The sequence below is a fragment of the Pogonomyrmex barbatus genome, unplaced genomic scaffold, assembly GCF_055798465.1.
Source record: "Pogonomyrmex barbatus isolate J1 unplaced genomic scaffold, ASM5579846v1 scaffold7, whole genome shotgun sequence".
Lineage (NCBI taxonomy): Eukaryota > Metazoa > Arthropoda > Insecta > Hymenoptera > Formicidae > Pogonomyrmex > Pogonomyrmex barbatus.
Window position 1 is genome coordinate 8,854,741 of NW_028297171.1, and position 22,297 is coordinate 8,877,037.

The 22,297-nt window shown below is 36.2% G+C and overlaps 3 protein-coding genes across 13 annotated transcripts in view; 1 reads left to right on the forward strand and 2 right to left on the reverse strand.

Annotated features, from left to right (window-relative positions):
* The first annotated feature begins 377 nt into the window (after nt 1–377).
* LOC105434059 (Centrosomal protein 135kDa) lies at nt 378–19,413 on the forward strand. 5 transcript variants are annotated; one of them, XM_011649635.3, is made up of 20 exons: nt 378–542; nt 630–999; nt 1,231–1,531; nt 1,622–1,851; nt 2,040–2,232; nt 2,344–2,510; nt 2,582–2,786; nt 3,156–3,292; nt 3,370–3,468; nt 3,544–3,792; nt 3,858–3,953; nt 4,225–4,454; nt 4,521–4,731; nt 4,813–4,928; nt 16,306–16,585; nt 16,656–16,853; nt 17,050–17,226; nt 17,326–17,528; nt 17,598–17,729; nt 18,030–18,479. In XM_011649635.3, the coding sequence occupies exons 2-20, from the start codon at nt 811–813 to the stop codon at nt 18,229–18,231; spliced, it is 3,615 nt and encodes a 1,204-aa protein (XP_011647937.2). In that variant the 5' UTR covers nt 378–542; nt 630–810; the 3' UTR covers nt 18,232–18,479. The 5 variants fall into 5 exon arrangements, with proteins under 5 accessions (XP_011647937.2, XP_011647938.2, XP_011647936.2 ...); XM_011649636.3 differs by having other exon boundaries at nt 378–530; XM_011649634.3 differs by having other exon boundaries at nt 378–999.
* Nucleotides 4,912–12,005, reverse strand: LOC105434058 (uncharacterized). Of its 2 annotated transcripts, XM_089083273.1 has the most exons (6): nt 11,547–12,005; nt 10,793–11,301; nt 6,854–7,028; nt 6,537–6,730; nt 6,107–6,450; nt 4,912–5,954 (listed from the first exon to the last, which is right to left on the reverse strand). In XM_089083273.1, the coding sequence occupies exons 2-6, from the start codon at nt 10,810–10,812 to the stop codon at nt 5,248–5,250; spliced, it is 1,440 nt and encodes a 479-aa protein (XP_088939399.1). In that variant the 5' UTR covers nt 10,813–11,301; nt 11,547–12,005; the 3' UTR covers nt 4,912–5,247. The 2 variants fall into 2 exon arrangements, with proteins under 2 accessions (XP_088939399.1, XP_011647935.2); XM_011649633.3 differs by lacking the exons at nt 10,793–11,301; nt 11,547–12,005 and adding an exon at nt 7,353–7,492.
* Nucleotides 19,414–19,681: 268 nt separating the features above from the next.
* Bap170 (Brahma associated protein 170kD) overlaps nt 19,682–22,297 on the reverse strand; it is a 46,762-nt gene continuing 44,146 nt past the window's right edge. For all 6 annotated transcript variants that reach the window (XM_011649646.3, XM_011649643.3, XM_011649645.3 and 3 more), the window contains one exon: nt 19,682–22,261. In XM_011649646.3, the coding sequence (XP_011647948.2) occupies nt 22,138–22,261 (124 nt within the window). In that variant the 3' untranslated portion in view covers nt 19,682–22,137. The remainder of the gene's footprint in view (nt 22,262–22,297) is intronic.

Genomic DNA, 22,297 nt, shown 5'->3' on the forward strand with positions numbered 1-22,297 from the left:
GCAACTTCATATGTCGAAAGCTAGTAAATCTCTTTGTTATAATCTTCTTTCTCAAGGCTGCGGTCTCTTTAGCGCTACAAAAGCTTCGAAGCGTTTGATTAACCAATTAAAACAAAGAATTTTATGAATTGACCAATCAAAAAATGCTTCGAAGCATTTGTAGCACCAAGTGGATTGCATCCCAACCATACCGACTCCTAAAAAATTTTATATTTAAATTGGCCAATTAGATACGTGAACAATAGAAATAGGAGGAATTCAATGGAATTCTCATTGGTCAATTAAATATTTTCTGATTGGTGGTTCACTGGAAAATTCCTAAACAATATATATTTTTTTAAATAAAAAATATATATATGATTGCCCTTAGGTTGGCAACATTTTTGAACTGTTTAAAATAGTTTGCGAGGAAACGATTCGAGACGAGTTGGAATGTTATGAGTAGTATTTCGAGCGTTTCTGGCGAAATGAGAATATGATAATAATGTATTAGGTTTATAAACAAAATAATGATACATTAAAATTATTTGGTAAGAAAAGATGTATGTATCGTATGATTTGAATGATTATCGTTGATTTATGGAACGTTATCATTATTGTTTATTACATGTATCCGCAATGTTAATTAGTGATGCTGTCTCCCATGTCCATTCTGTAGTAACAGACGAGCAAACATTAATAATGTATTTATATGATTACAATAACAACAATGAAGATATGAGGTTACGTTTTAGAAGTATCATATTGATTATATGACCTAAGGCTATCTTATAACGATCAGTGTACATATTACATTGAACGGTATCGAAGATGAATGAAGACGTGGAGTACAATGTCGCCGCTAGATATCGAACAGTTAAAAAACATCTAGATAACTTGGGATATAAACAGGCGCTGTCTTTGGACGCTCTACCTCTGGTAGAGGCCTTACTGGGTGATTTGATACAAACCACAGACAGCCTTAAGCACTTCAAAACCGTCGCTCAGGAGAATATTGAGGTATGTCGCTCACTATACCTCATGTGCAACACATTAATGAGAATGTTTTCTCTGAAAAAACATTTGAATACAATTTGATTATCTAACTTCAAGCTGAAGTTAATGCCAAGAAAAAACTATCATATCTTATATCATAATATCACTGGCGAATAATTTGATAGAATATTGAAGTGTAGAAGTATTAATGTAATGTACAATATTTAATTTAATGGTATTATGCATTGTATATAGACATGCAGCCAGTTGCAATTGGCAGTTGATCCTTATAAATGTGATAATGCAAGATTAGTGCGAGAATGCAACCAGCTTCATTCAGATCTGATAGAGGCTAAGGAGACACATCAGAAGCAAGTCAAGGATCTTAAAAGACAGATATACAAGTTAGAATGTGAATGCAATGATCTACAACTGGCATCCTCGCGTAACATAAATAAGATAAAGGAGCTTGAGGCAGAATCAGCTGCCAAATCTAAGAAGATATTGGAGCTTCAAGGCAAATGTCTAAAGCCAACTATTGTTAATGTCGGTCTTGGTGAGTTGTTTTGTTACTTTATTTCAAATATCAGTAAAGTATTTTTTTCAATAAATTTTTAAATAAGGCACTTTATAAAATTTTTTACAGCTGCCAAGAAACGTCCCTGCTTTCCTCTTCGAAGAGCAGTCTTGGAAGCTGAGCCAATGCCAAAGGCAAAGACCAACAGTTCATTGCCAAAATTAAGTAGTGTGGAGCCTAAGATAATAGACATGATAAGCATGGCAGACCACAAGATGAATTGTCTAAGTCAGGAGGTAACCAAATTACGGGGAGAGCTTTTATTGCAAACCGATACCATAGAGATTCTTGAGAAACAGGTATACTAAGCATCAATATTTGTGCATGCATTTGTCAGTGTTGAATGTTTTCCAAGAAGCAAGAAAAATATTGAATATTCTAACAATCATTTATATCGTGCATGCTAAAAATTATTGACGCATGGTAATAATTTTTTTAAGAATGCCAATATATATGATCCATTAACATATTTTTACTAAATATATAGCTAGCCACAAAAGAAAAAGAAATAATTCGATTAAGAAAAATGTTAGAAGGCGGTCGTTCCCATATTGCACTTAGCAAGGACTGTACTTGCAAAAAAATAGAAAAGAAAACTGATGCTACTCATAATACTGCAGAAATTAATGAAGTTAAAATTCTTCAACAGGCCAAATTGGAGTTGGAACAACAGCTAAAAGGCAAGAAATTTAATAGAACAGAGAAAGAAAGTCTTATATATAAATTTTTAACATAATTATTTAATTGTATGAAAACAATTCATGTACTTAATTTTTTTTTGAATGATGCAGAATCTCTAAATAAACAACATGATGCTATGTCTCAGGCAATGAAACTAGCAGCACGAAATGAGGAACTTGAGAAAGAATTAAGAGATATAGATCACGTTGCATTAGCTGTAGAAGCTGATTGCAACTCTGCAGTTAAAGAGAATAACAAAAGAGTTGGCAAACTCCAGGTAACTATGACAATTTATGTATATTTTCGTACATATATTTATGTAATTTTTTTATTTTCACACTTGTTTAGGAGAAGTTAGAGGATATCATGATGCAAGTGCATGTCTTAGAACGTGAGTTAACTATGGAACGTAGAGAAGTACAGGAATTAAGAGCAGATCTGGAAGCATGTAGGCTTGAAAAGCGTAATGTTCAGCGTACTCTAGAATCTACATTGGATGAAAAGAAACGAATGTCTGACAGGATCAATCAACTAACAGCCATTGGTCAAAATTGTTCGTTTTTAATCTTTTTTTTTTTTAAGCTTTTTTCAACTTGAGCTATTTATATTGAAGATGAAAATAATATAACTGATAAAATAAAAAAAAATATAATTGATAAAATAGAAAAATTGAATTAAAAAAAAACAAGAATACCGAAAACAAGATATTAATCAGTTGTATTTTCTTATATTAGAACATATATATATATATATATATATATATATATATATGGTGTGTGTGTGTGTGTGTGTGTGTGTGTGTGTGTGTGTGGTGTGGTGTGTGTGTGTGTGTGTGTGTGTGTGTGTGTGTGTGTGTGTGTGTGTGTAAAATGATAGTTATAAAGTTCCAAAGAAATATATTAAGAAAATTTTTTTCTTTTAGCTTACAAAAATGATAAAAATGAAAAATATGATATGGATTATCAGACTACAGTTAAAGATAGAGAAGTCATAACAAATACAAGCAATGCTTTTGAGATGCAAAAACGAATTGACGAAGCAGAATTAAAAATTGCATCTGTAAGTCGAAAAAGCTTATTTAAATATCAATTAATTTAAGTTAAAATAAAACATAAAAAGGAATGTTTATTTTATAGTTGCAACAGACGATCCAACGATTAGAAGTAGAACGAGATCACTATAGAAAGGAATACATAAATTGTGATGAACAACGCAAATCATCTGATAAAGATACCGTAAATATTAAGTTAAGAAAAATATATATGTAAAAAGTTATGATTTGTGTGATTTTGTTCTCTAACAAATTGCAGGCTGAGTTATGGACACAAATTTGTGAATTAAAAAGCGAGTTAAGTCGCAAGGAATATGCTTTAAATAACGTACAGCGAGAGAAAGAAGAATTATGTCAACAAAAAAAGGAAAATCTGGAAGCGCGACTGCAAACATATAAGAATCAACAGAGACAGTGTATTCCTTGCAGATCATGCAGTTTGTGCAAACCCGTTTGTATTTGTGCCTCTGGTTCGCCAATATCTGCTAAAGATATTAGCACAGCAAAGGTATTCAAAGATTGCAAACAAAATATATATAAATACAAAACAGTATTAAAATTTCAATTTAACAGATAATGCTTGAACATTTGGAACGAGAACGGGATACAGCTAAAGCAGATGTTGAGCGACTGATAGAAGAACGCGATGCATTACGGGAGAGACTTAAGGTAGATAGTTAAGATTGTACATTTACAAGTTAATTAATTTTATATTATTTTTTGTTGATTTCCTCAATGTATTTAAATTTTAATATATTGTATTTTAATTTTAATGTATATATGATATAATCTCTTATAACCATTTCATTAATTATGTGTGTAATGATCATGTATGAGATTAACGTAATTATATTATTAATTTATTAACATTAATTTCTAAATATAATATAATATACGCGGTGTGGGTATGATAATGTGTTGTGAATGCATGGCTGGATAGATGATGTCGGAAGTGCACACATCCGAGCAACTCCATCTTAAGGAAAATTTAACCGAGACGGAGAATCGATTAAAACATATAGAAAAAGAACGACAAGATCTCTTGGTCACTCAGGGCACGAAAAGAGCGGCGATAAACGGTCTTGAGGATCAATTGGGCGACATACAAGAGGAATTGCGTCGTACAAAACAGGAATTAATGGCACAACGAACGCAATACTTCCAATTACGGTAATATATTTGATTTTGTTTGTAGAAACCGAATATGATCTTAATCTCCTAAATTCTTCAACGCAGAACTCTGCAAGATCAAACAGATCAAGCTCTTGGAGACGCGCAGAATCAATTGTCGCAAGCAGAATCAGAGTTAAACAAAGCTATGGATCGCAATAGAAATATGGAGCAGCAGCAATCGCAATTGAACGATCAAATCAAGGGACTGAAGCAAGAGATAAACACTCTGCGCTCGAACATGACGCTTTTAGATCAAGAGAAAGATCGTCTATTGGTAAATGCAATATTATAATGAATTGCGTTGCTATCGTGAATGATAATTTATAAAATTGGTCATATTTTATTATTTTTGCAGATGGCATTGGATGAAAAGACAGAGAAGATCGCCGCGTTAGAACGAGAATTGATGCACAAGGATCAACAAATGGAGGGGGTACAACAACAAATCCGCGACTTACAGCATAAAAACGAGTGAGTAAATCTGTATTTATTTACAATTTTCGATATTTCTAGATAAATTGGCACATATTTCTTATGAGAAGCTTTTGTAAGTCACAAACGATATTTACAATGCTTAAGAGAGAACACAATAAATAAAGCCATATAAGATAAAATTATTAAAAAATAATTCTTATAACTTTATATACAAACTTAAATTAATTGTTAAATCAGTCATTCTCTTAACTGAAAAGTTTGACACACCGCGCACATTCTTCACTAAATAAAAGAATGTAATTTGTCGAATATTATAAATGCCGCATAACGCGAATTGTATGAGTTATTGAATTATTCAGATCACCACTGATTTGACGTTATCATTGAGAAACTTTGCCAAGCTCACCGCGGGTGGCTGGCAACTGTTCGGCAAGATCAGATTGTTGTTTTCCAACTCTTCAGAGTTCTGGATGATTCTTTTGTAACCAGGTCGGCACTCACATCTGGCCTTCGCTCGCGGTTCTTCCTGTCGCCATAGGCGACCATTCCTTGGTGTCCTCTGAGCGACCAACCATTCTCCTGCGGTACACGGGCCCTGTGTGTACAGTTTGTAACAGGTTTTCTTGATCATCACCATACCCGGTATGCTCTCACAATCATCGCTATCATCCTCCAAACATTTGCCGGCATCTCTCATAATGTTGGTACAACCGCACACGCCATTATAACTGATCCCATCAAGGGATGGTCTCACGTTGTAATCGTACAACACTATTTGTCCATTCGGACACGGTCCTCTTGTACCGAGCTTGTAGCAGGTTTTCTCCTGAGGAAAGTACAATCTACCGCGTTTACATGGCACGGGAACACAAGTTGACGAATTTATCAGCATGTAACCGCTCTCGCAGGGTCCCCTCGTGTGTAACCGATAGCAGATGCCATCTTTGTACAATGCATGGCCCGATTTGCAAACGCATTTGGCTCGTACAATATCCTCCTGTGATAATCTGCCGTCCATTGTCACCACAAAATGATGTCCTTGCGGACACGGACCAATGCCGCCTGGTAATAATAATAGCTTTATGGTTACAGTATAGAATAGAATATTAGATTGAAATATAAATGCACGCAAAATTGTATTATTTTATCAGATTTCCATTTTTATAAGTTGGTCGGGTTTTATTATTTGACTAAAAATTATTCAATCGTCTCACCTAACTGATAACACATTCCGCTCGGTTCGTAATAGTGAGGTAATTGAGGATGACAACCACAGGTCCCACCTGGCAGAAACAATTCTCCCGGCTCCGCGCAGGGACCTTTGGTGTAGTGTTCGTGGCAACCACCGCCGTTTCCTATCCAATGATATCTGCTCAATTCGCCACTCGTTGAACACGAACAGGTCGCTAATCCGTCTTCGCCTATGACGAGAAGCTCGCCACGCGGACATGGACCTCTGCTAAGCTTCGGGTAGCACTTGCCATCTCTAGGCCAGTAGATTTCGCCTTGTTCATTGCAAATCTCAGGATTACGACAGACTCCCCATCGTGGTTTCGTGCTGAGAAAGTTCCATTATGAGTATACAAGAGGTTTCCAATCGGTTTGTGAACGAGCGTGTTTGAAAAGAGAATGTGTTTCATTTACCCTAATTTATCGGGCACGTCGGGTACAGGTGCAAAGAATTGACCCTTGAAGCAGGATGCTCTCGTGAATATCGGATGGCACAATGCGTCCCTAGGCGATTGCGCGGTTCCCGGGGGACATCGGCATTCCGCAATTGTTCCACCGCTACCGGCCGCGGGACCCAATTCCATAGTTTCCGGACATGGGGCGCCGATCTATTATGAATACGATTATGATTTTCAAAGGTGACATTTTTAAATGAGTCTTAAAAACGGCTGCCGTAAGTCAAGTCACTTAGAGAAATGTAACTTTTGAGAAAAAGGGAGATTAGCACCTGCCTGGAATATTTTGTAGCATTTTCCATCGGATGGCCAGTATAATAATTGCCAGCCCCGTGGTTGCGCGGCACAGGGGTTGCTCGAGGGATCGGCCCACGGTGGCGGCATTATCGCGGTCCTCGCATTAGCCGCTGACAGAAGGCAAATGATGCTCCCTAGGAGAATCCGCATCGCGCTGAAAGGGATAACATTATTTCAAATCTGCAAAGGCAAATTATTTTGCGATGAAGAATATTAACACACATTGAATACCGATAATGATGATGGATGAAACTCGTAAATAATAATATTTATATAGATAGTTTAAAAATAAGAAATGTACATATGAACAAATGTGATCAGTATTATTTTTAATTAATTTAATTCTTAATAAATCCGATACTCAATGTGTTAATAGCTGAGGACGTAAAAAAAAAAAAAATCACGCCAAACATGTAGCGCAATTAATTAATTACAAATCGCGAAATGACGAGTACTGCATGCGCGATAATAATATTACCTTTCATCTTCAAGAAATGTGCAGAAGTAATTTCACTGAGCGTTGCAGGTGGAGAGTGGCTTGAGAGACGCGGCATTCAAAACGGGACTATCGCGATAGTGCGAAATGTCGATGCGTGTGTCGTCTGTGCATTGCGTGCATGCGTGCGTGCGAGCGCACGAGTGGGACCGGAGCAGAAGAGGTGCGCGCGACAACGAGGGCGAAATGACCATACTTTCACTGTTTCACTATGGCAATGGCATTGTCCCTGGCGGCAGGGCTTAGGATGACAACACGTGCGCGGAATGAGAATAATAACGCCACGTACAAAATGCTCCTCGCGTCGCAGAAAGCAAAAGGTCTTTTCTCTTTTTTTCTTTCTTTCTTTCTTTCTTTCGTCTCCCGCGTTTTTCGTTGATCGGAAGATTACGCGAGGATCTTGCGGTTTGAGCCTTGAAGTATAACGGTTTCGTCTGTCCGAACCACTCTATTTTATTTATAATTTAATCCGAAGTCTATTTTTAAGCCACAATTTCAATGACATTTCTGAATCTGTTATGTTGCACATAATTCCCTGACTTATTTGCACGATATATTTAACGACATATTACACGCGCTGTTGATTCAGAAAGAAACGCAGCATCTCGTGTCTTTTTTTTTTTTTTTTTTTTTTTTTTTTCAAAAGTCGAGGAAGTAATTAAACAGCATGAGGTCTTGTCAACGTCTCAATACCGCTGCTGGTCGAGCTTTCTTCCGCGACTTTCCATGGCGGCCACGAAGCCGAGAGTTTTGTTCTCCTCGCAATCACGTTTTTATTAATCGCGCCGGCATCTAAAATTTATCTCACGGCTGTTCTAATTAACGCAATGGCTCATCCGGTATATGTCGAAACAATCCTCATAACGCGTTGTCAAGATGATCGCAATCCGATGCAATGTATTTTCACTTTCCCTTTAGATAATTTGCACGAATTTTACAAATCACGTCATTTGTAGAATGCAAAACGCTCGTGTTCTGGAAGTAATCGCGTTAGCCGCTTCTTCGTAAGCATGATAAAGACGCCACGCGGAAAGAGATATTTCCTTTTCCACTCTCCAATTAACGCCGCGCGTCGCTGAATCGCTTTAATAGTCGAGCGTGGATAGATGGGCGAGATTATTATCTCTGTGTTACACTCGTCGTCACTCGCCGTGAGATTCCTCTGATCGATGCCCGCAGGTGCGAACGCGCGCCGTTACACAATCGTCTAATTAGTGACCATCCAATGGGAGCGAGTTACATCAGAACTTTCTCGTTTACAGAATTTCGTTCTTCGTAACGAGCGAGCAGGAGACAAGTGATGAAATATTTCATCTAATCGCGATAAATGCGTTGATATTTTTCCCTTAGAAGTAAGGGGAAAGGGGTCTTAACATCTTTAACAAATATAAGATTCCGAAAATTAAAATATCTGATTGAAGACTAAAGATATGAATTACTTCAATGAATGCAATGATAATAATTAAGTAATTCAGGATAAGACGAAACTTTGCAGATTCGAGGAAACTCGAGGATAATCTAGATTTTAATTTTATAATTTATAGAAGTGTGAACAATTGCGTTACGCAAACATATCTAAGAACATATCAGTAGCAGTAATTGGGTAGCAAGATTTGGTGCAAACTGCCTAATACAATTCTTTTCAGATAAGTCTCAACGAGAGGATAAACTTACATAAGACATTGTCAGAAATTAAAAATTTTTATCTCTCTCGAAAAAAATAACCATGAATTTCTGCTATTCGACCTTATTGCTGCCTGCCTTGCGGCAATGATATTTCCTATAAATGTACCAATAACTTATGCAACGTGGGATATGTTGCATAATTGTATTACATTACTTTTTTATTACATATTCAATTGTTATCAAAGTTTTGTCCTGAGTATGTGCGCGGATCTACAATATAATAATATTGTAATAATATGAGATGAGTTTTCTACGATAATGCAATGAGACAAATTTATTTTAAAAGGAATTTAGAAAGAATAACATTTTTTTTTAGAAGAGAAAGAATATAGTTGAACATAGTTGAACATAGAACAAAACTATTTTTACATACCTTTTCTCATTATACATTCATAGCTCGATATATTTGAATTATTTTTTTCATTTTCTCATATGATTATCACTTGCTCGATACTTAAAAAAATTTTTTTTTAATTTTAAATTTAAATTTTTTTTAATTTTAATTAATTGTGATTTTAAAACACTTAATCTCTTTTATAGTCTTGATAACTTTTGAAAGAAATCACAATTTTTAAAAATTTAATAACTCATGTAATTATGTCTTGATTACCTGTTTAAATTGCGAGGGAACTACATATTTAACTACATTTTTTTAACATTTGAATACATTGAAAAATTTTACACAGCTTACATTTATAATTTATTTATTATTAATTTATTTATTTTTTAAATTAAAATTTGAGGTATTTTGATCACACTCACTCATCTCGTTAAGTGCGTATTCTCTCTAAATATTTTGGATTATATGAAGTAGTCGCTGTAAAGTACAAATGCGCAACATAATAATTTAAATGGAAATACAAAACTAACTGTAGCAGATGTTATGTTATTTACTTTACACGCGGCTTTCAGGGTATCATTTGGATAAAATTATAATGGTGAAACAAATTACGGTATATTCCAGCGGACCCGCGACACCTCTGTGAGACACGCGTTATTACATTTATTTATTCGTCATGATTTTACTTTCTTCGCCAGATGTACTTTCTCCACCTTCCGTGTCGTTAAATTGTAATAATAACCAGTTATTACTCGAGTCAGTCGCTTTACACGCATACACGAACGGTGGCCGGCTCGCGTTCGCAACTCGCGGTCGCGCTACGAGAAATTCTAGGATATTTCGGATTGCTTCGATTATCATTAAGATTGCGCTTATATAATCACGCGTGCCCGTGCCTCGGAAACACGACGGTGGATTTACGTTCCCCGTAAAAAGAAAGTGTCTGCTAATACATTATAATCGATCTCCGTCGCGTAGAAATCACGCAATACAAACAACGCGATCACGTAACATCAGTCGCGATTTTTTGCTCGATGGAGCTCGCCGCGAATTTTTTATTTAATCTCTCTTCCCCATCCCTCTCTCTTTCTCTTTCAAGTATTTGAGCTTAATGTTTCTGAGACGATGAATGGGCATTTCTTTGTTCAATCCTACTGTAATTTTCTTAAGCTCTCATAAGATGAAATTCCACAGGATTCAAGGACCATCGCCGATATCGTCCTTTCGCATCCGACGATCGCAGTTCTGATACAGTGAAAGGATCGATTTGTTTAACCTTTTGAAGAAGATTTATGTAATGAACGTTATTTAATCCCGGACTGGACGTTGGGCTATTTATCATAAGCGCGATGCGCTTGTCTTCATCGAGCGATTCAGTTTCCTGCTGGAAACTTACCTCATCATCGACGTCTTCATAGCGTTGTTGTTCGCCAGCGACGATAGCGATTGTTGTCACGTCACCGTTTCGCGAATGATCTTTTCTCTCGGTTCACCACTCGATCCTCCGCATCCCATATCAGAGGCCCGCGTTAAGCCGTCGTCGTCGTCGTCGTCGTCGTCGTCGTCGTCGTCGTCGTCGTCGTCGATCTTATCGCCGCGGGAAGCTCGGCGAGACTGACTCGCGCTCGTCCCGGCTTCGCGGCTCTATGTTGTTACCTAACTCGACCGAATCCGCCGGTGAGATGGACACGATCCTCCTCTATTTCGTCTAGCTCCGTGACTAATACCGGGTGCAATCCGCGGGGAAAACCGTCCTGACGTGCCTCCCGCGACGAAAAGGTATTTTTCTCCCCTTTACCCCACATTCTTATGTCCTTTCGTATCATAGCTTGCGTGACATCCGGATCAAACGTAATTTACGCCGATCGCGTAGAGCATAGAGAGACCAGTTTCACGTTGGCAAATCTAAAAATTTGAACAGATACATAAATCTGAAAATGACTTTGTTGAAACATCAAAATTATTAAGGATGCTTAAAATTTTTAATTTTCGAGCAATCAATTTGAATATTGTATATAATAATTTTGAAGGTCGAGCAAAATTATTTTCGGATCTGTGTCTGGTCAAAATTTTTAGATTTGTTAGCAAAGGTTTCCTTTCCGTGAGTGAACTCCAATTTGTCATTTGTGAAATTTTCTCGCGTTACTTACGATATTGGAACTGACGGAACGCGACGGCACTTTGCAACATTTCACTTCGCGGAAGTTTACATTCATGTTCGCGAGCTTTCAAGTCACCGGGTGGATGTTTTTTGGAAGATAGAAAGTTCAATGTGCATTGTATTCATGGCGATTTCACGTTGCGGGATCTGGTACTTCCCGATGTAAAAAATCTGTGCGAAGATATGTGCATTCGTTTTCTTGCAAAACGCGACAGCCGCATTTAAGGAAGCGTAGAGCATCGCGTTTTATATCCGGTTCGACAACAATGAGATCTTTGCGCGAACAGCTACGAGGGAGAAGAGATCAATATTCCGCGCGTGGGATGTCGAGAAACGCAGATTCAGTGAGATCATCTGCAGCTCGATTCCATTTATCGTACGGGACTTTGTCATCGATGCAATTGCAAATAGAAATCTGCCTTTGTACATAATTTGCTACATCATTTGAACTGTAATAATATTAAATCCGATGAACATTTCAGGAAAACCGTCGAAAAAGTCACGATGAAGGAAACCGGTTTCGATTGGATTCATCTCCTTTTTTGCGCAATGTCATGATTGTCCTCCGGCTTGCTTCTCCAAGGTTTTCCCAAAAATTGCCATTGCGACACTATCACGCAACATTTCTGTTACACGAGGACTTTCATCGTTATCGGACCAATCGAAATGCCGTTGTCGATCAGCGACCGATGCGTGGGTTTCTTTATGAACTGTTGCATAATTCGGTACCGGTCCTGAAGCCGAACCCAGTAACGGGAAATGCATAACCATCTTTGACGTACATCCAATTTCGATGAGAAGAGGCGATGAGGCGGATCATTGCCACATTTCTCACGAAACTGTCGCTGTTACGTCATTTTAAATTACCGTGGCCTTGAGAAGTTACGAGACTGTTCCAAATTGGGCAATCAATGGGCATTTTACGAGAAATATAAAGATTTTGCATTTTTCTAAATATAGTAAATTTCTATTAATGCATAGGATAGGCTCTACATTATATTTGCGTACGAGATTCATCAGAATTCATACAAAATATGTTTATATATATAAATATAAAAAAATTAGAAGATTTCATATCCTAAAAGAAATTATTTATATTTTAAAAAAAACAGAAAAGCTTAAAATTTTTATTAAATTTATAAGAAAATCTTAGTATTAACATAGAATAATTATAAGACACTACAAAACTTTAAACCTAATAAAATTATTAATAATTTAATAGAAAAATATATAATTGATATAATTATAACGTATTTTTTTACTTGAAACACTTTTCTTTTTCCTTGCGCTTTGATAAACAAAACAGTAGAAACGGAGAGCTATATTTTATTAAAGTTTATGTCGAATAGCGTCGGATTACATTTATTCAGTTTTAAATGCGTTGATGTTGCAACGGTTCCTTCTTTTACGCATCATCTCTTCGCCTCTTCTCACATAACTTTGGTTTCGAAGAAACGTGCAGTGCCCTTTGCCTATAACGGTAATGCTATACAAACTAGAGAATCTCCGAAAGGGCGTACCTCTGCCTCTTTACACAGTCTCGTGAACTAACTATGAATAACAAAGCCGGCTCGTATATCTTTGTACTGTCATGAACTTCTTTCTATTTAGGAATCAAAGAAAATGTAAGACTTTAACTTCATTCCTTCATAAGTTTTAAACAATCAAATATTCATTGCAGTGCATAATAATGTGTTGAAAATAGCACTGTTGGAATTAAATCCTCATAATTCATTCGTTTTCAGCTTCGAGGTCAAAGCCTCTGATACTTCGATGAAGAAAACTCCGATGATTGATGGGATTAAAATTTTAGACGTCGAATCAATATAGCACTTGCAACATACAGCTTCTTTAAAACGGTCCCGTAGTGAGCTCAGTACCGCTTGATCCATCCAGTTTTGACATGTACGGCTTTGTGAGGCAATTGTGGAAGGGAACAGTGAGAGGTCCAATGGACACTCCTTAGGACGATGCATTCTCTGACTCATCTTTCTATGAAGGTTTCGTCGCTTTTGGTAAAAATATTTCTCTATGCGAATGCAGATTTTTACCTCCAGCTAAACGATCTTCGATATGAAACTTACGCCGTTACTACGAGCGGATTTTATGCGAATAGAAAACGCGAGTTAAAACCATCGGTCTATCATCCATGTGACAACTTTCACATGTGTCATAATAAAAACTACATCGACTATTGTCGATTATTAATATCTGAATCGTGCAGATTTCGTCGGTGACAGATTATACCGTAAATCGCGATGAGCGAACTGCATATAATCGATTTCACAGAATAGAGAGATGTGCCTGGTACAGCTTTGTAATTAAGTCAGTCCGAAGCTGCCAAGTCGATTATTCCGATGTCGCGGGGAACATCCTTGTACATATATTAAGAGAGCGTTTTGTAGAGCACTTGCGATGCTTTCTATGGTACTTTTCCTTTTACGCTATCGTCGTGAACTTTCCTTCTGAACGCGTCGAGGAAAGAGAGAGCGAGACGCAAACTTGAGAAGTCAAGAGGAAGCGAGGCACGATAATTAAGTGACGAATTGCAGCCAATTGAATCGAAGACTTGCAATTTGAAAATCTGCATTATCGAAATGCATGCAATTCGCGACTTCTCCACGTCTATTTATATAGCTTCGGAATGCCTCGCACCGGAAATCTTCCGCGTCAGAAAGTACAAGTAGGAAAAAACTGGTAAACTCGCTACCGGAATCGCATTTATGGCTGGAAATTTCATCATCATTATTACTCTCACGACGAAACTCTGTCGCTTGTAGAGGAGAAATTTATCTCGTCTCGTCGCAGGCCTGTGGAAATAAAAATCATTTCTTCGAGTACCGCGAATGCATTCTTCTGTAACATCCGTGACATAATTTCCATCGTTATTATCGCTGAGATGATAATCCGTCCCGAGGCGTGACGGCGAACGAATCGCCAAGCGTATGCACGCGATCAAACCATGAGAAAATTGATTATACGAGTCCACAACATTACCCTCAGTATTATCGAGGTAACGAGATAAATTTCCCAGCTAGCTTGAAGGCGCCGACATATTATTGACCCTAATTCTTTTCATCTCCTTGATCCTTGATACTCTCAAAATTTTATTAAATTCTTTGCTCTTTTCCATTAGAGCCGTCTTCAGGCCTCACAATTGTGGAATTAAAGAATTTTTTACATTCCAAAATTCTCAAAGTTTTTATTTTCTATAAATATTAATTCACGAAACTAATTAGAAAATTAAAATCATACAAAGTTCTAAATTAATAATTATGTGTCATTCGGACGCTTCGGAGATTTTTTTTCTCAGCCATTTTCAGTTTACCATGTGGAATCAGAAATTTTTTAAAAAAATTATCAAAATCTTTATTTCTCATCACCATCATTTTTATCCATCGTGAGTTTCACTGCTTTTTACGATTGTTGACGATATATGATAACGAGCCTTTCCCTCGAGTGGAATCCGCGGAAAATGCTTTTCTCGATTTGCGCGCAATTTTCACTTTTATGCTCCGGATCAGATCGCTCCGCGGAAGGCGGTTGTTGTTGCCGTTTCTGTTCCTGCCGAGGAGGAGGAACAGAACCCGGCAAGAGAGGCGAGAGAAAGTCGTTCGGCGCCTGGGTCTTTTTCGCTCGCACGCGCCACGACCACGTTGCAGGTCTCTCGCGATTACGCAAACTGCGCCGCGCGTAATCGGCGCGCGGATGATCGATGGTCCACGCGTTTGTCTCCATCCGTCTCCGCGAGGCTTTGACGAGCTCGAACTTTATTGAGCGATTCGTTTTCGTTCCGCCGTTGCGTTGTTAGCCTGTCGAAAGTTGAAAAGTTGATTGACTTTCGATAGCATGCGTCGACGTTTTCCGCGATGAAAGCTGCGGAATCTCTCGGTTCCACAGTCCTATCGAGAAAATCCCATCTGGGATGCTGCCTAGGATGCTGTTATTCAGTTCGAAATCATTTGTATACGTCGGTCCTGCGATTTGCGCGTAAGAGAGCGGGCATATATGTATGAATAAATAAATATTCCGTCGGTTTCGCCTTCGGCGAATTATTGAGGAAATTGCAAGCGTTGGGAAATCCGATCTGTATAAATGACGATACGAAAATCCAATCACGTAGTACTTTATTTCGAGAGAGTTGTGCAAGTTGGGAAATAACGAACGCCTAATTCGCTCGTGCTGCCCTTGTTCCCCTTCGGAAACATAGCTTGCGCCACGAGAAATAAGCCACCTGATCCGCATAAACGATCGCGAATGGATTAAACATGATTATCATACGATCACAATGGAAGAAAGACATTACATGATGAATGATGATGATGATGATGATGATATTAAATAGGAATCGTATTGTAATTGCAATGCGATTAAGATAACGAGTTATTTATTAGAATGTATCTCTCATTTGTTGCACAACAACGAAATAATTAAAAAACAGAAAAAGAAGAATGAGTTTTCGAAAGTCTTATGATTAGTCAAGTGACATAATTCAGCTTCTAAATCTTTTAATTGGACAGAGATTTTCATTTTCTAGAGTATCATGAATAAAAAATGCTTGGTTTTAAGCATATATTTTTGCAGTAGGTGGCAGTTCGATACATTGAATATAATTATTATATCAAAGTTGCATTTAAAAATGATATAAAAAAATTTTAGTAATTCAAATTTATTTTCTGGAAAACAATCGTTTTCAGATCAGTAAATGTTTAATCGTTCTATGCTGTTCAATGTGATATTAATTACAGGATATGCATTGATCAGAGCGCCGAGCGAGAACGTCAGCTCAGGTCACTGCAGCTGGAGATGGAGACGGTACAGCGGCAGTTCGAAACCGCGTCGGTGGACCGCGAGAATGCGATTCAGGAGAACCGGAAGCTGCAGGACGACTTAGCGGCGGTGACCTACGAGGTGCGGAACATGCAACGCGACCTGGAGACCTCGCGCGCCGAGTGCTATGACCTGAAGCGACAGCTGCAGACTTACGTCAGCGAGGTCCGTCGTGCCGAGGAACTCTTAAATCGAAAGGTGAGGCCAGAAATAAATTCTATTAATAACGTTTATTTCGAATGTCCCTTATTATATTCGATCTCCCCAGGAAAACGAGAGAACGGAAATGCTGAATCATTTCCGAAGTCTCAGCTTGGAGGCGACGGTTCTGGAGAACAATAATCATAGCTTGGAGTCTGAGGCGGCGGAGGCTAGGGGTGCCCTTCAAACCGCGAGGCATCAGATACTCGATCTCGAGCGTCAGTTAGCGGATAAAGATTGTTTGATAAAAGGCTACGAGACTCAGGTATTTCTCTTTTCACAGAAAATGCGAGAAAACATAATTGTTATTAGTATTCATTTAGTATATTACGATTTTACGTTATAATATTCAGCTGGAAGTAATCTAACTTAAATCAAGACCAACAAGGAATCCCATAAATTTTGAGACTATTTAAATGTTATGTCATTCTCTCATGTGTATGCTTTCATAACTTCTTTAGATAAGCAATCTCACGCAGAGCGTCGCTAGCATGGAGACGCAGTTACGACAACAGATCGAACAGAAACATCGAGCCGAGGCCGATCTAATGGCGGTCAGAGACCTGTGCGTGAAGCTGGATCAACAAAAGGATACGCTTGTGGAACAACTCGGTGACAATGACACTGTGAAAGCGCAGGTAAATTTACTTACTCTTTATTGTAGCTGTATATTTTTAACTTTACTTTTTGCGCGTCAGCGCAAATTGATTTCTCTCCCGATTATTTTTTTCGCGTAGTATGAAGCGCAATTGTCAAGACTGCAAGCCGAGCAGACTATTGTTCAAGATCAGATTACTAGAGATCGCGTGACTGTGGAACGACTGGAGACTCTTCTGGATCAAGCGAGGCAGGAGTCCATTAACGCGCAGGCTACTAATCAAGAGCTGCAAAATGAAATATCCAGATTGAAGCAGAAAGTCTCCGATCTTCAAAGTAAACTGTACGTCCCATCATACTCATTAATTTTATATTACATCTTGTATGTTTATATATGTTCTCATAATTATAGTTCGTTAGAATCTGCGGAACTCAGACAGTATCAGAATCAAGCGGCGGAATACAGCAAACAGATTAGCGAACTTCGTAGACAGGTTACCAACGAGAGGTTTGACCGTGCTAGAAAGGAAGAGGAAAGTCGCAGGTATTTTGTTGTAACCGCAAAAGATGTTCGTCCACAAATTTGTCTCTTCTCTATCGAGTCTCTATCTTTCGTTTTTTCACGTTTGCCTATCGTGATTGTTTCCAAATTTAGAAATTTCAATAAATCCACAATTTCCCTTTAACGAAACTCGATTCCAAATCACTAGATTCTTACTCAACCGGATTTAAAATCTTTAATAAAACGAAAGTATCGATTTCACATCCAGATAGAATCGGAAAATATAATTGCGCTTCGATATAGACCATTGATCAATTAATTATCCAATTATGAATCCGTCAGACCAGAAGTAGATTGGCTGAGAAAACCGTATACTGCGATTCCCAAACGCATGTGCGGTCGTGATCAGATGGACCAACCCTCGTCCTTTTTACTCGAGTGTCGATGTTCCTCCTTTAAAACACGTATTTCCTCCGATGTCGTATCGTGCCTTTCACAATGCAAATCTACAGGCGATACAGATAAAAACTCAAATTCTTCTTAACGGGGAAAGTATCGTAAACATCTAAACATCTAATAACATTTTCTTAAAAGCGCTCTTTTATAAGAATCTTTAGCATTTTTGAAATACCTTTTGTGTTTTATGTGCGTACATGTTTGTAGGAAATATATGAATTTTATTATCTACGTCAATTGCCTTTTTTGATGCGAAGCGATTTACATTATTAATAATGTGTTAATGAATTTCTCGACAGATGAGAATATAATGATAAACTAATATTTGTCTTTTGTTTTTGCAGGTCACTAAATTCCTCTCCAGATAGTTTCAATGTAGATTTAAATGTAGTCATATAGAATATTATATATTATCTTTTGATCTAAAAATATTTGCAAAGAAAAGAAAAGATAATATTAATAGAGCATAACACTGCAAAACGCACAAATTGATTTTGTATGTCAAGCTTCGGCAATATGATTTAAAATTTAATTCGCAGATACAGAGAGAACTATTAAGTACTTCTTAATGATCGTATAAGCTTATGAATACTTGCAATATGTTATATAAATAAAATCTGTCATCCACAAAAATGGATAGGCAAAATTGATGACAAATAGCGCAATTAAGAGATCAAGACTTTTAGAAATAAAAGTATGATTTTTTAGTCGTAAATAAGAATAAAAATAGTATCGTTCGTATATATACTAATTTATCTAATTATGAAATATATCTTGGACCAGTACACGTGGGAAAAATCGAATTGTACAAGCTGTGCTTAGAAATCATATCAAAAATAGATTAAACTGCCACAAGAATTGAATAAGGAATAATTTAAAACTTGGAATATTTTAAAGAATTGTGAATATATCAAATATATAATAGAAAACATACATTGAAAAGAGAAAAAAAGCAACAAAAAAGTCACTAAACTTCTATCAGTTTAATCAACATAAATTTTATAGTGATAATTTTATAATTTTATTTTTCCGATTTTCTATAAGTCGAGAGAAAAATAATAAATTTGAAATAAAAATTAATTTTATTGAACAAAAAATAAATAGGAGAAATATCATGAATACATATTGAATAAGAATCCTGCAATAAAAATGCTGTTTATACACACACACACATATATATATATGAAAATAATTTAAGTCATAAAGTATTTTGTGATAAATGTGTAGCTTTCTAAGTACAAATATATTTTTAAGTTTTTTGTACATCCAACTGATATTGCAATAAATCTTTCCTATACTTTTCTGATTAACTGTACTTACGCTAAAATATAGACTTTAATAATAATGATGGACTTCGAAAATAATAAAAACGTGATAGACGAATAATTGTTATATTCAAATCCTTTTGTAATATACGTACATGTAGATGATCGTAGAGGAACAAGTTTGCGTTGTCCACTTCTTTTGCCGTTTTCTTTCGATAACTTTTCTTGTCATTTACATATACGACGGAGAGAAAGAAAATCCAAAATAATCAGTTTATATATTTTTCTCATATTCTCCTTCGTATTTAGTAATTTATTATATCGTTCTTTTATTCCTTTACACAGATGTTTATTCAGTTTATTTATGATCTCGATGATCGTACGAAACGGTGAACATGTAAACTAGGTATAATTACAAATAATAAAAATAAAAAGCCTCTCACAAGATTTTCGTCCTCCTAAAAACGTTCAGCTATTAAACTTGTTTTTTATATATTTATATATAAAATACATAATAGAGGCTCGCACAGGGTCCATTATCATACTTTTATGTCTATCCTTAAACGGCCGTTTTGTAATATAAGACGAAACCGTTCCTCAATTGTTTTCTTCGCCGAACCAGTTAAATAATTACAAAAATCCGTTTTTTGCAACTTCTATGTCTTGTCACAATCTATTATAATACAAGAATCTTTTACTTTGTTTCTCTTAAAGACGCATGAAACTTACAATCTTAAGAAATTTACACAGAGTTTTTAACATCATGAATGAAATACAAGTATTATATGTACAGTATTTATATTTTCTATACATATGTATATAGGCATAAATTATATGCATATATATATATGTATATATTTGAATATGATTATAGCTTATTCTTATTTTTTTATGCAATGCATGGTGTTTCAAAAAACTCAATAAACAATAAATGCAATCTATGCCGTTCGCGAAATAGTGACGTCCGAAAACATAAAATACTTGTCACTCTAACGCTTTAAATCGCTCAAAATAAACTCATTTTATATAAATTACACATCGAGCTTTCCAATTGATAATCCAAATAATGGACTATATTTTAATCGATTTTACTTGGTTCAAGACTCGAAGAAGTTAATATTTTTAACGGTACCTTCTCTTTTCGCGCACTATATAATATAAAAAATTCTATGATCTTCCAGAGCAATTTGTTTAAAAATAAACGATGTTAGAGTATTATTACGTCAAAGACAACTTTGTCATTATGCGTTGCAATGATTATATTACATTTCACGCGATATTACAATAATTTTCATCTATTATTTGCATGAGTTACTTTTACTGATTTGAATTATATTTAATTTAGACATTTAAAATACAGTATGTTTGTAGCCAAATATAAGCTGCCATTAGTATGAAATAAAAGGTATAATTCTAATGGCATTTACAAATATCTCAGCACTATTTCGAATTAAATAAGAATCAAAGAAAAAATGTTATGATTTATCATGATTTAAAATGTAAGATCTTAGGCCTTTTAAATCCAGATATCATAAAATTGAAAGTTCGAAATTTGCACATTTATTTATAACTCGTTAATTTATCAACATTGATGCTGATTTCGAAATTTCTTTTTGAAATCTCTTTTTTTTTATTATTGTAAGTCACGCTAATGACAAAGTCATTTTATAAATTTTATAACGATATGCCGCGTTACTCAGCGAGCGTAAAAAATTATTCTCTAAGTATCCTGACACATTGCAGAAATCGAATGGCTAGGAGTCATCAAGCTAAAACTGATCTAAACTAGACGTCGTTAGATTTATGCAGTGATATGAATGTTCTGCTGTAATGACGAACTCGCTAGCATGCCAATGCATGTACTGTTATATCATACTAATTTCTGTCGATAGTTAGTTTAGTTAATAATAAAACAAAGAGAGACGATAATATAGCCATGTAATTGCAATACGCAATTATAAGCAAAACATAAATTCCTAACAAATACATTCCATAAAAAGTTTTCGATTTTTTTTTCTTTTATATCCTAAGTTCTTGGTGATTTACGAAAAAAAAAACATACAATAATAATAATAGAATAATATTAATTATAATATATTGATTATATAATTAACTATAACGTCCATAAAGTATCTTCTTCATTCTTTTTTGTACACGTTTACTAAAAACACTTTTTCCACATTTCTTGTTGAGAAAATAAATATTAATATTAAATCTGAAATATCATCTCTCTCATTCGTTCGCTCGCATTCTCTTTCTCACTCTTCGCTCGTTTCTCTTTCTCCTCCGCTATTTATCACATACATACGCATACACACATATACACACATATATGCACTCTTTCTTGTAAACTGGTTATCACTTTTCCGTTATCATTTGACCTAACTGTCTTTGTTTCATATTTCACTATAGTTACAGTTTATATCATAATCTAAATTGGCAAAATGATTTGCCTAGTAAGTTTATAGGCCTCTTTTTTTCTATATATGGAACATTTATTCTCGATACCCTTCTTTTCTATTTCCAGTCCTTTAAATTGCATGAGCACACGCATAAGCATACGTACATAAGCACGTACGAATGCATTCATGTGCATGTACCAGCACTTGCGAGTGATTATAAACTTATACACTCGCCCCCCCCCCCCTCCCCCCGTGTAATTCGAAATAATGTAAGTTGATCGCTGCTCACAAGATTAAAAGAGCTTTTTAGAGGCCTGATTCAAGAGGTCACCTATGATGGCTACTGCTACTCTGGTCGTTCATATCGTAAAGGACTTGTGCGATTGTTCTCGATGATTCGACATTGCTTAACGCCACGCCTGCCAGGTGAGGCTCGTACGCTCTAAGATGCCTGTAAATAATTCGTGAATGGTCATGAAAATCGGGA